This window comes from Peromyscus leucopus, chromosome 13 (assembly GCF_004664715.2).
Source record: "Peromyscus leucopus breed LL Stock chromosome 13, UCI_PerLeu_2.1, whole genome shotgun sequence".
NCBI lineage: Eukaryota > Metazoa > Chordata > Mammalia > Rodentia > Cricetidae > Peromyscus > Peromyscus leucopus.
This window is the reverse complement of record NC_051074.1, coordinates 4,377,393-4,389,634: the sequence shown is the minus strand read 5'-3', so window position 1 is coordinate 4,389,634 and position 12,242 is coordinate 4,377,393. Positions and strand designations below refer to the sequence as shown.

Genomic DNA, 12,242 nt, shown 5'->3' with positions numbered 1-12,242 from the left:
GGCTGGTGACTATACATCGTAAATCTATAAAGGATCACAAAATTGTCCACTTTAAAATACTGTGAGATCAGAGCAGTAGTCTGCTGAAGCAAGGAAGCCAACAGACCCTTGTGGCCTCTCACTGGCACACATACCCAGGCACTTCCACAGAAACTCAAGTTTGAGGATCCTTCATTTCATCTGGGATTTAAGTCGATGGATGAAAATTGGAATCCACTGTCCATATTACTGAAATAGGATACAGATGACATCATAGCTGATTCATCTTGCACGCCTCCCCCCATATGGACCTAGAATGGCAGTGTTCGCACAAATGCGCCCATCTGAGGTCAGGAAGCTGGTCAGAACTCAGCTGTGAAACTTCCTCCCATTTTTCTAATAAAATAAAATATAATTCAGATGACTAAATTTGAGAACTAAAAACTCCTCTTATTCCTACTTAGGACACCTTGTAGAAACGAAAACGGTGGTTAAACAAAGTAGTAGTACGATCTAGCAGGTCATCGCTACTCCCCTCTCAATACATCCCACACAGGCTTCAAAATGTGAGACTGACAAAACCCAGGTGGGCAGACACACAGACACGTGGGTGTTCCGTATGCCTTGAATCATGGCAATCTTGTTTCCCAGTCAAACTATCCTTGGAACTGGGCTGCCCTGCCCTCTCCTCCATACATTTACTACAATGTCCACAAAATGCCCAGTGCCCCAGTGTCTAGGATCTATGGTATAAAGCAGTGTACAGAAGGGTCAGACATGGTGGTGCACCTCTTTAGTCCCAGCGCTAGGAGGATCTCTGGGAGTTCCAGGCCAGTCAAGGCTACATAGTGTGACCCTATTGGGGGGCGGACAGGAAGCAGTGTACCCAGAGTGTACTTTAGGAATCAAGCCTTTAACCTGATTTATAATATCGCACTGGGCAATGACCTAGTGAATATAAAGCTGTTAACTAAAATATCCTGTTACATACAAGTAACATGAAACAGACCGAACAGGTTAGAGGAGGAAGTCGGCCTGTTCTTCGAGACCGCATAAGAGAAACAGCCGAAAACAAGAAGACACCATGTAAAGACCAGACTAGAAACCCAGTGATGCGAGGACTCCACCTGCAGGCAGAGAAAGGTGCAGACCTGGGGTGAACACCACACTAGTGCCCAGTCAGCACTGGCAGTTAAAAAGGACCAGGTACTGGGGGAGGGGCATGAACTAAGTCAAGAGCAGTTCTGCTTCCAGTTCAAAAGCAGGTTGACTGAAGTGACTGTGATGCTCACCTGACGCTCCCTCTCCCTTACAAGGACAGCTGACGTCTGGCACAGTTTCTGCACCCAACTTACACCTCTTCAGTGGCTGCAGGGTATCAGTCCACAGCAACACCCAGGTGGGGTGGAGAGTGGGAGGGATCTGCAGACACTTCCTGTGTTCAGACTCGCACAGGACACAGAGCTGGAGTGCAGTGTTTATGGGAGGGATGATCGAGGGGGATGGGTGACAGGCTGAGAATGACCAACACCAGGAAAACTGTTACCTGGAAGTACTAAATGCCTGCTGGGCAAGGCTGTGTAGCCTTGTTATCCCACCCACTGGGATGCAAGAGGATCTACACACAAAGCAAGACCGAATCTCCTAAAGGACCAGGTATCAAAAAATCAGTTCCTTTCCTCCTTACTTAAGGACAAAAAGAAAGAAGAAAAAAACAAACAAATACAAAATGCAACCAAGATGCAAGGAGTTTGAAAAGTATATAACACATTTTTTTTCTTTATTGACAATCAAGTTCTGTTGGGACACATAATTAAATAAATAAAAGATGTGCCCTGGCCAGCGGATTTCAACTTCCATCAACACAAGCTCTCTGGCAGCAAACCAACAGAGGAAGACTGCCGTCCCTCTTCCCCAGCCCCAGCACTGTCCTTCCTGTCCAGAGAACCAGTGTGGAGGCAAAAGTAAAGTGCAAAGTAAATGTGACAAACACAGGGGGCTTCAGTCACCCAGACACAGCTCAGACGTGTGCACAAGTGAGCGGCAGGGACAGCGCTTTCCAGCCTTCATCATAACCAGCCCTAGACAGGCTGCTTGTGCCCAACACTAAGGCCAGTGGCGGACGGCACAGGACCCAGCACTCGCGGCTTCAGCAGTGAGCCCCCAGCCCAGGTGAGGCCCCGGCCCAGGTGAGCCCCCGGCACAGGTGAGCCCCCGGCACAGGTGAGCCCCCAGCCCCCTGCTGTGACTGCAGTGATGCAGGATGACAATGTGTCTCACCTGCTGCCAATCTACCTGACAGGGAAAGGCTGGCACAGGGCCTTTCCACTCTCCCCCTCTCTCACACACACACAAAGCTATGTGGAAATGTTGGCAGGAAGGGAGCCAGGAGTTCTGAAGGCCAGCCAAAGAACGCAGGAGGTTTTAGCAATGAGACCAGACCCCACCTCCAGCCCTGAAAACAGCTCCACCCATCCTTTGTCACATGAGGACAGGCCTTGCATTTGGTTTCCACCGACCCAACGCCTACAAGTGAGTCCCCTGGGTAAGTGACCCCAGAAGGGGGGTGTGCATCAGGCCACAGTCGACTTTGGAAAGATAGGAAAAGCACAGAGGACCCAATACCCAGTGTGTGGGGTTGTCCTTGGCACTGTGTCCAGTGGGGAGACCCAGCAGGGACCCTGTGCTCCCCATGAGGTATGGAAGTCAGAGTTAGTAGTGTTTCCCATCCAAATGCAGACAAGAACCCAAACTTCTGCTAGGGACCTGCAGAGTCAGTTGGATTCAGTGTTGGTTCTTCGAGGCCTTAGAGACCTCAAGTCAAAGTTCTCAGGAAAGCCACGGCACCACATGGCTCCAGCTCTTCTCTGGGAGGACACATCACCCTCCAAGACAGGGCTGTGGAGATCCCGCGCTGCTCCTGAGGGGTACATCAAGGTTGTGCCCACAACACAGCTTTGCTTCCTTTGTCCACACTGACAACATGCAAGCCCGAGGGGGCCCATGCCACCGCATTTATGGAGGAGCTTTAAGGATCAATGAGAAGAGATTTCAGTCAGCTAGACAGCAGGCCCAGGCACGTGGGAAACACAGGCCCCCCCACCCACAGCAGGGACTCAGGCTAAGAGAGCTGCATTACTCCAGTAAGCAGCACTGGACTAGACAGAAGACGCTGTCTCCTTTAGCAACCAGGCCTTATCTGCTCACCCCAAGAGCAGCTCTGAGCGAAGCAGGGAGACAACACACCACAAAGCTGCACAACCCACAAGGTCATCAGGAGAGGCCGCTGGCCCACAGGAAGCCAGGGCCTCTGTTCTAGTGGGCAGGTAGCTTTGGGCACAGAATAAGTAACAAGGGCCCAAGGCTACTAATCTGGTAGGTGAGGAAGGCATGCAAAAACGAGTGTTTAGAACTGTGGAGTTACTGACAGACGTGAGAGTCAAGGAAGGGAGGGAGAAGACACGGAGGACGGAGGAGGAAAAAGGATGAAGAGTCTACCCGCTGCACCTCCATCACTGCGGTCTGCGAGACTGCTGAGTGGTGCAGCCTGGCCCCCCTAACTGTGGTCAGTCAGCCCTGCAAATGAGAGCAGACTGCCCTCAAGAGGCTCGGAGGTTCACACCCAACCAGCTATGACAACCCCTGGGATGAAATCACAGGCTCTGCTTGGGATGTGGGCCTGAATACACGCACTGATGGGTCCATCTTACCTGTGCTGTTTTGAAAGAACCTTCTCCACTTTCCCTGTGAGCACACTCCAGACATAAAGAGAACCCTCGGCTGAGCCTGCTGCCACATAACTGCCATCAGGGCTAGAGAAGACAACAGGAGAGCAAAAGGTGTAGAGCTTTGACCTCACGTGACCGACCACACCTGTGCTCACAGATGCAGGTCATGGGTTAGCCATGAGCACGGCAGCCGAATGTTCTTTCAGCCGCCTGGCCACTGAAGAGCAGTGCCAGACTGCATCTTCAGGTCCCCATCCCTACCTACCTACCAGACTCAAGCAACACACAGAAGAGCCCAGAGCCAACCTCCAAACAGCTTAAGGTTTCCACCCACGAACAGACTTGTTGCACGGTTTAGAGAGTAGGCAGGGGAACCCATGAAATGTTGAGACGTAGGCTGGGGAGATGGCTTAATGGGTCAGAGTGTTTACTGCAACTCGGGGATCCAAGTTTGAATCTCCAAAACCCATGCTAAAAAAAGTGTGTGTGTGCACATTTGTACTGCTGGAAGAGACAGGCTTTCTGGGGCTCGCAGGCTGTCAGCCCAGCTCTAGGTTCAGTGAAAGCCTGACTGTCTCAAGGGAACAGAGTGGAACGGTGGAGCAGGACACTAGACGGCCTCCTCTGGTCTCTGCACGTGTGCATAAGCTGGTGAACCCACACACTTTTCCCTGTTATGAGAGCCAACCCCGGACGCACGTAAGGAAAGTATGGCACACAGAAGGCAAAGTGAGGGAGGACACTGGCCACCTTAGACTGCATTGTTTCACTCCAGGGAGGCCAAGCCTTTTCACTGTTCCCTGAAACTGTGCCAAGTCTGCGAAGTGGGCAGATGAAAAGGGGAATGTGGCGGTTCACTCAGAACCAATTATCTGCTAACCATGCTCACAATCATGAAAGTAACACCGTTTTTTAAAAAAAATCCTAGCAGGACCACCAGATGACCCTCAGACTCACTCCTATACTTTCCTTTAAGTACTTTAAGGATTGGGCTTTACTTCCCTTAAAGGAAAGTGACTAGTTTCTTTATTTAAAAACACGGAACCTTCACGAATCTGCGTGTCCTCCTTGCACAGGGGCCACGCGAATCGTCTCTGTATCGTTCCAATTTTAGTCTATGTGCTGCCGAAGTGAGCACGGAAATGTCTGGTTTTGACCTCTGAGATAAACCAAGCAGGGGGTAGGACATGGCTACTAACCTGAAAACAACTCGGGTCCAGTCAGAGCCGCATTTGAAGCCAGGAGCACTGAAACAAACAGCGGACAGATCAGCTGGCGCCCACCTGCACCCACCTGCACTCACCCGACAGGCCAGGCCAGGCCAAGCCCAGTACCTGAACGTCTGCTTGACAGTGTTTGTCCGGAGGTCAATGACTTTCAGCAGGTCATCACGGGAGCAGCTCAGGAGCTCAGTTCTCTCCGGGTTTAAGTCCAGAGCAGTGATCTTCCCCAACAGCTCCATCTCTCGGACCACACTCTCTGATCTAAAGGAGACAGAAGCCTGAGACCTAAGGCAAGTGGACCACACCCAACTTGACTAGGCTGTTATGTCACTGAACAAAAAATGATGCTACCCAGCTAGATCCAACCGTCGTCAAGGGCAGTAAGCATGCCTCTGGCCTCACTACTATTTATCAAACTTTCCCCACAAAAGAGCCCACAGGAATGTTGAGTACTAGAACTGAGGGACTGGTTAGAAATTTTCTTGCCTGTTTTTAGAATAACAGGACAACTACCACCAGAACTTCTGATAAGCAAGAGTGAGCCAGAGTGACTGCTGAACAGCATTGCTTTTTCTCACTTTTCTGCTGCAGACTGAGTTGGAGGCCTCGTGAGCATGGTAAGCACGTGTCCCGCCACTGGTGTGCCCCCAAGCTGCAGATCAGTACAGTTTCTACATGCTACTTTCAGCTTTTACATAAGGCTGGAGCAGAAGCTGCTGTGGTGGGTCTGAGGAGCCCACAGACCCTGTCACGCTCAGGTAGTTTCACCGTGGCTGCTTCAAACACGGGACTGGATGACCCGTGGGGACGGGTGTCACTTTGTGCATCTACTGCTTCCCCAGTTCTCTTAACACACTCAATCCACAGCAGTCACTGTCAGCTCATAGGTCACTACTAGACATGCCCAATGGGGGCACTCCCAATGGCTTTGCTGAAGGTTTCCAATGAACTTATTTGCTGTCTTAACTGAGCAGAAGTTTGTCTTGTTATTACATATACAGCTATAGACTCCTACTCCAATTCTCTGGTATGTGGGTCATTTTATTGACAAATTAAGGATTAGCTAGGAGACTTGTAATATCCAGTGAGATTCTAAAATTCCATGTTTTAAGTTCAAACTTCAGATTTGGGGGGAAAAAAGACAAAATACAGCTCGAAGTAGGGTCTAGGAGTCACAAGCTTCATGATGATATCCTTGTGGGCACTCTGCATTTCAAAGACCATCCACAGCCACACAGTCTCACCTTTCTCCACTCACGAGCCCCCTACCTGAACTGTGGCCTCTCTACTCAATCCAATTACCAGCCACCTCTGTCCTCAGCAAGCAGCTCAGGGCCTCACCTCACTGGACCCCCTTGGTCCTGACAGGCCTCCTCCTGACCTTGCCCAGCAATGGGAACCTCCTAGTATGTCCCTATCTATGCCCTGCTGCCACGAATTCAGGTCCTCATCAACACTGTGCTTTCCATGTGCCCTAACCTGCTCTCTGAAGACAGAACAAATCACCGAGCAGATCTGAGAGTCAGAGCCATCACTTTTTTCTCTGATAAGTATCATCCACACTCAACATCAGGACATCTGATTCTCTACTCACCCTGCTATCTCATTGGCATATGCCCTCTGCTTGCTACATGTCAGCTACAGCAGGCTGTTCTAGTTGGGCATGCCTTTTAATGGCTTTCTGTCGTATAAAGTCCATTCGCTTCTCCAGATTAATTCCCATTCCCATCACCACGAAAAAGGCCAGTCTTCACTACAGCAAAATGTTCACTGCCCTGTGTTCTGTTTTCCCTGTTTCAACTTAATTTGTCTAAAGGTAGGAATGAGTATCTTCTCATCTCGGCTGATCTTACAGCTGGAAGAACATCTGGTACATAGCACATGTACAACAAATGATGGCTGTTGTGTGTAAAGAATAGCACAGCTCAGACCCAGGTGTCCTGGAGCTCTGCCAGTCCTGGAGTATGAGAACACACCTACACACAAAGCATGCTCACAGCTCTTTAAATGTACTTTCATTAGCCTCCACACCAAGCTCCTAGGCGCCATACCTTATATCCCAGAAACGAATTTTCTTGTCAAAATGTCCACTCATTACACATTGCTCAGTGCAAACAATGTCATTGCAGCTGGAACCTGCAAATACTGTCTTTATGCCTGAAAGAAAACCAAACATCATCAATCAAAGGCAACCATGTGGCTATATACATATATAATATGGCTATAATCTTCAACACTGAAGACCCCCGAATTACAAATTAAAATGAGACCAAGCAGAAATGACCCTCCTTATCCCAGTGTCCCTAAGACTGAAATAAATCTGGGGTTCAGACTGATTACACAAAATGCAAGCTCTGATGTGGCACATCACCTCACCACTAATATCTATACAAACAGAGAGAGAGGGAGGGGAAGGAGAGGGAGAGAGGGAGAGGGGGAGAGGGGGAGAGGGGGAGAGGGGGAGAGGGGAGAGGGGGAGAGGGGGAGAGGGGGAGAGGGGAGAGGGGAGAGGGGGAGGGAGGGAGGGAGGGAGGGGGGGGGAGAGAGAGAGAGAGAGAGAGAGAGAGAGAGAGAGAGCGCGAGAGAGAGACTGAGACTGAATTTCCTCACAGACTTTGCTGCGGAGATCCCAGAGTTTGAGGGTCCGGTCGTGACTTCCTGAGACTATCCGAGCATTGTCCAGCAGGAACTTGGCAGAGAGCACTTTCCCACTGTGGCCTGTGAGTGTGTGCTAGGAGAGAGGACACAGCCAGGGTGAGCCTTGGGATGACACACTGCCCTCCCAGAGGAGCGCCAGAGCCAGTCTCAAATAGCCTTGAAATCCTGCCAGACACCCTCAAAGTAATCAGAAGAGAGGAAAGAAATGTGGCATATGGAGAACACTTCACCTAACTCAGCCTCAATCAAAGAAGCTGCATGTTTCATCTGAAGCACTTTCTACTAGGCACCCCATTTATGACCTGAGGACTAGCTTTCAGAATCTTCCAGAAACTACTTCTGGTGCTGCGTTGCTTTGGTTTGATCTTGAATGGTCCCCAAGGACGTGTTGAGGCTTGGTCTCTTTAGTCTGTGGCCCAATGGGAAGATTACACATTGAGCAGCACACGCTCCCCCAAAAGACTGGGGCCCCTCAACTCTTCCTTTGCTCTTTAACTCTCACGAGGCAAACAGGTTCGTCAGCCACACTATGTACGGTGCCACACAGGCCCAAGCAACCATGGACTAAACTTCTGAAACCTGAGCTCGAGATGTTGATGTTAGGCGTTCTGTCCTCTCTTATGAAGTCTCTCACAACACTGGCCGAAAGCTGAATACCAAACACAGAGATCAAGGCCACAAAGATACAGACAGACAAGGTGTTGCATACATAATCCCAGTACTTGGATTCCTTGGGGACAGAGCTCAGTGGCAGAGCACTTGTGAGCACATATGAGGCTCTAGACCCCAGCACTACAGCAGTGGGGATCTCCTACTAAAGATAAATAAATACACAGTACCAAACTTCATAAACTCTTTGAAACTCAAAAAACAGGGAACAGACAGCAAATAGAGGATGCTTTGAAAATCTCCATCTCCACTCCTCTAGTGCTGGGATTAATAGGTGTACCACCAAGTCTGGCTCAAATTATTGAAGTCAGTCCTGTACTTAAAGTGAGAACAGACAGGTCCACTACAGGCATAATTTACAAGAAGAAACATCAGAACTCCATAGAGACAATTAGAAGACATGGGACATTTATAATAAGAGGTCTCAGCTTGAAAGTCAGATCACAGCCAAGGACGCCAGCACTCCCAACGATCCAATCCCTTTGAGACTAAGCTGTTGGATGCCAACCAGTGTCTTCCCTGGCTTGTCAGGGAGCACAGAATGGAGACATCACTACATGTCAGCTACTGTTTTGCCCACGACAGCACTACTAGAGCATGATGGGAAAGAGGCAAGCAGCTGGGGATGCAGGATGCTGGTAGGCGACCTCGGAAGTCAGACCTTTTACTATTCATCATTGACCTCTTTTCAAGGTAGTTTTTTGTTTTTATTTTTTTGAGACAAGATCTCACTATGTAGACAAGGCTACCTTCTGAGTACTGGGATTAAAGGCATGTGCTAACAAGCCTGGCTTTTTATTTTTACTTATTTTTAAAGGTTTACTTTTTTTTGTGTGTACAACACTACAGCTTCCAGGAGGTTGAGGCACTGGATCCCCTAGAGTTGATGCCCCAGGTAGTTGTGAATGGAACTCTGGTCTTTTGCAAGAGCACTTTGGCATTCAACTGCTGAGGCATCTCTTCAGCCCTTCTGATTTTTTATATATTATTATTATTAATTATGTGTGTGAATGTCAAGTGGAGTCAGTCCTCCCCTCCCTTTACAAGGTCCCAGGGATCAAACTCAGATCATCAGGCTTGTTATGGTAAGCACAATATTTGCCGAGCCATCTCTGGCTTTGCAGGGGTCATTTTTTTTAAATTAAAGACAGATACTCACTCTGTAACCTTGGCTGTCCTAGAGTTCTCTATGCTGACCAGATGAATTAAAGGCATGCACAACCACACCTGACTAGAACCATTTTTTACAAGCATACTCCCCTCTACCCCGTCATTTCCGGAACCTAGGAGGAGCTGCCTGAGCCCTTTAGGTATGAAAGTAATAGAAAAAAGGCCCCCACATCTTCCATTTACCCACGGACAAGACACAGCCACCAGCAGACCAAAACTCCCACAGCTACTTATCAAGGCTAGTCTCTCAAATGCTGCTGTAGGCCAGCCCAAGGATGGTATCACCAGCACCCACCTCATCCACGGGGCCCAGTGGCTAGGTCTCGGTGCTTCAGCTCAGGGAACTGGAAACAATCCCAAATCTGATCTCCATCTTCTAGGTCTACTTCTCCAGCTGCCTCATCCGGATTTGAGGAGGGTGCTCCCCATTTATCTATAATTTTTCTTTACCAATGATAAAAACACCAACCCCTAATTCATATTGCCTCAAATGATTCCATTTTTCCTCCCAGGGTCCAGTATAAAGAAACCTGCAGGTTCCTCTTCCATAGTTTGTCAGCACTGTTACATCTCAGTCTAGAAGCATAGGTCTCAATTCAAATTCTAACCACATTATTTAACTGTGTGACCTTTCACCCCCTATCTGAATCTGTCTTATCTACCTCTCTCATCTGAGTTCCCAGATAATTAAAAAGAAATACATAAAAGAGTCACAGCTCGGCACTATATCCAAAACACACACACACACACACACACACACACACACACACACACACACACACACACACACACTTTCTCTTTAAGCAAACTAACTCCTAGAAGTATTCACTCAATCTTAAATACCCAATAACAGATGAACAGAGTTGGGCATGGTGTCCTATCATAGCACCGAGGAGGCAGAGGCAGGAGGATTGTTGCAAAGCAGAGGCCAATCTGGATTCTACGAGTTCCACGCCAGTCAACATTACGTAGGGAAAATCCTGATCAAATAATAAAAAGGTGTGTGTATGTGTGCACGCCCTTGTGCACTGGTGGCTCACTACTTCCTGTGACACCACTAGGCTCCACAGACCCCTGTTCTCATGTGCACATACCCACACAGATACAGGCACACTACTTCAAAAAGAACTAAAAAAAGAAGACCAAAAAAGATGAACAGTTAAACAAATGACAGCTGACCACAGGTGAATCACTGTGCATTCAGAAGCAGCACTGGCCGGGCACCTTTTCCATGTTTAGAATGCAAAGCTGTGGTGCAACACCTGAAACCGTGTGGGATGTTTGCACAGACAAATGCCGCAGCAGCCCCCTGCTGCAGCGCTCCCTTCAGAAAACACAAGGCTGATTCTTCACCACCAACAGTACGTATCTGCCATCTTTCTGGGCTCATGTTTGACATGTTCAGAATGGATTTCTCCTTCAACTGAGAATCAGGAAAGTGAAAAGCTAAAGTGGTAAGTTAATCTGCTTCTGAAGAACCTTCTAGGTTCATCCTCATAGCATTCAGTAAGACCACCAAAATACCTGTAAAGACTACTCTAACGAAACCGACTCCCTCTGCAGAGCTCAAATATTCATTTTAACACCACATCATTCTGTGTGGGCCGACACAAAAGCAACCACTTAGAATGCCCCACCAATGCCAAACGCCCTGTGTTATCACCCGGTAAGATTACGTGAGAACTTCTCTCCAGTAGTTACTGAACTCTCAGAACCACCCTGTTCTGAGCACTGTCCTGGGTATCAAACTGGGCTCAGATGCACACTTCCTCATGAGCTGACGCCATCCTTCTCCCTCCTCTGCACCTATCTCTTGTTCCCAGCTCTGCCATCTGTGTAAGCACATCCATGTATTTCTGTAGTCCTAAGTCCCAACTAGGAGGCAATTTTCAGGGCTTAGGGCTCTTACAAACCACAATGCACAGGACTTTAAATCCAGCACTTGGGAGGCAGAGGCAGGTGTATCTCTGAGTTCAAGGCCAGCCTGGTCTACAGAGTGAGTTCCAAGATAGCCAGGGCTACACAGAGAAACCCTATCTCAAAATACAAAAACAAAACAAAACAAATATATATATATATCTATATATATAAAACATATAATATATTTGTGTATAATTTATATATATTTGTATATAATTATTTGTATATAATTATATACAAATATATATATTTGTATATAATTTATAAACACCTGCCAGGTTTTTTTTTTTTTTTTAATATTTCACAAACTGATTAACACATGCAATTAGAAGATTATGCTAGCTTTCTCATACTGGGTCTTACCCTTAATCGAGAATCATCCACAGTCCAGATTCGGCTTGCAAAATCATTTGAAGCTGCTAAGAGGTAAGCTCCCTACAAGAATAAAAAGAAAAATGTTTAGCAAAATTCAGTTCACATATACAAATTCCCCAGTTAGCAGGTCCAAGAAGGAATTAAGACATTTCAACTACACCTCTAAGCTAGACACAACCTATACTGCCAAGGTGTTTACAACTCCCCCACCTAGTCTTTGAAGCTGTCCTTCTTCCTGGACTCACCTGACCTTACAAGAGCACGGTAGGCATCTCAAGCTCCAGGTAGAGCTCGGTCTCGCCCACTCACTTTCCCCTTCACCCGAGTCCTTAACAATAGACGGGACTTCCTTCCAACACTGAGCAAACCAGAAAGCCTCCTCACTCATCTCCTACCTTCAAGGCTGCCATCTTCCCCATCCTGCTCCTTCCTCTGGGCTTTTGTGGGCCATTTCAGACGTGCATTTTTATTCTGAATCTGTTTGTCAGACCTCTCAGGAACTGAGATGTAGCTCAATGGT

General features: G+C 48.0%; 1 protein-coding gene and 2 non-coding genes across 7 annotated transcripts in view; all 3 read right to left on the bottom strand.

Annotated features, from left to right (window-relative positions):
• Nucleotides 1-1,740: 1,740 nt before the first annotated feature.
• Atg16l1 (autophagy related 16 like 1) overlaps nt 1,741-12,242 on the bottom strand; it is a 34,522-nt gene continuing 24,020 nt past the window's right edge. For all 5 annotated transcript variants that reach the window (XM_028876276.2, XM_028876277.2, XM_028876278.2 and 2 more), the window contains 7 exons: nt 11,711-11,782; nt 7,541-7,661; nt 6,982-7,087; nt 5,042-5,191; nt 4,907-4,954; nt 3,690-3,791; nt 1,741-3,005 (listed from right to left, as the gene is read on the bottom strand). In XM_028876276.2, coding sequence (XP_028732109.1) covers nt 2,912-3,005; nt 3,690-3,791; nt 4,907-4,954; nt 5,042-5,191; nt 6,982-7,087; nt 7,541-7,661; nt 11,711-11,782 — 693 coding nt within the window. In that variant the 3' untranslated portion in view covers nt 1,741-2,911. The remainder of the gene's footprint in view (nt 3,006-3,689; nt 3,792-4,906; nt 4,955-5,041; nt 5,192-6,981; nt 7,088-7,540; nt 7,662-11,710; nt 11,783-12,242) is intronic.
• On the bottom strand, nt 4,739-4,845 carry LOC114697916. The gene has a single exon (XR_003735270.1). It is a non-coding gene; the product is annotated as a U6 spliceosomal RNA (small nuclear RNA).
• On the bottom strand, nt 8,678-8,940 carry LOC114697911. The gene has a single exon (XR_003735266.1).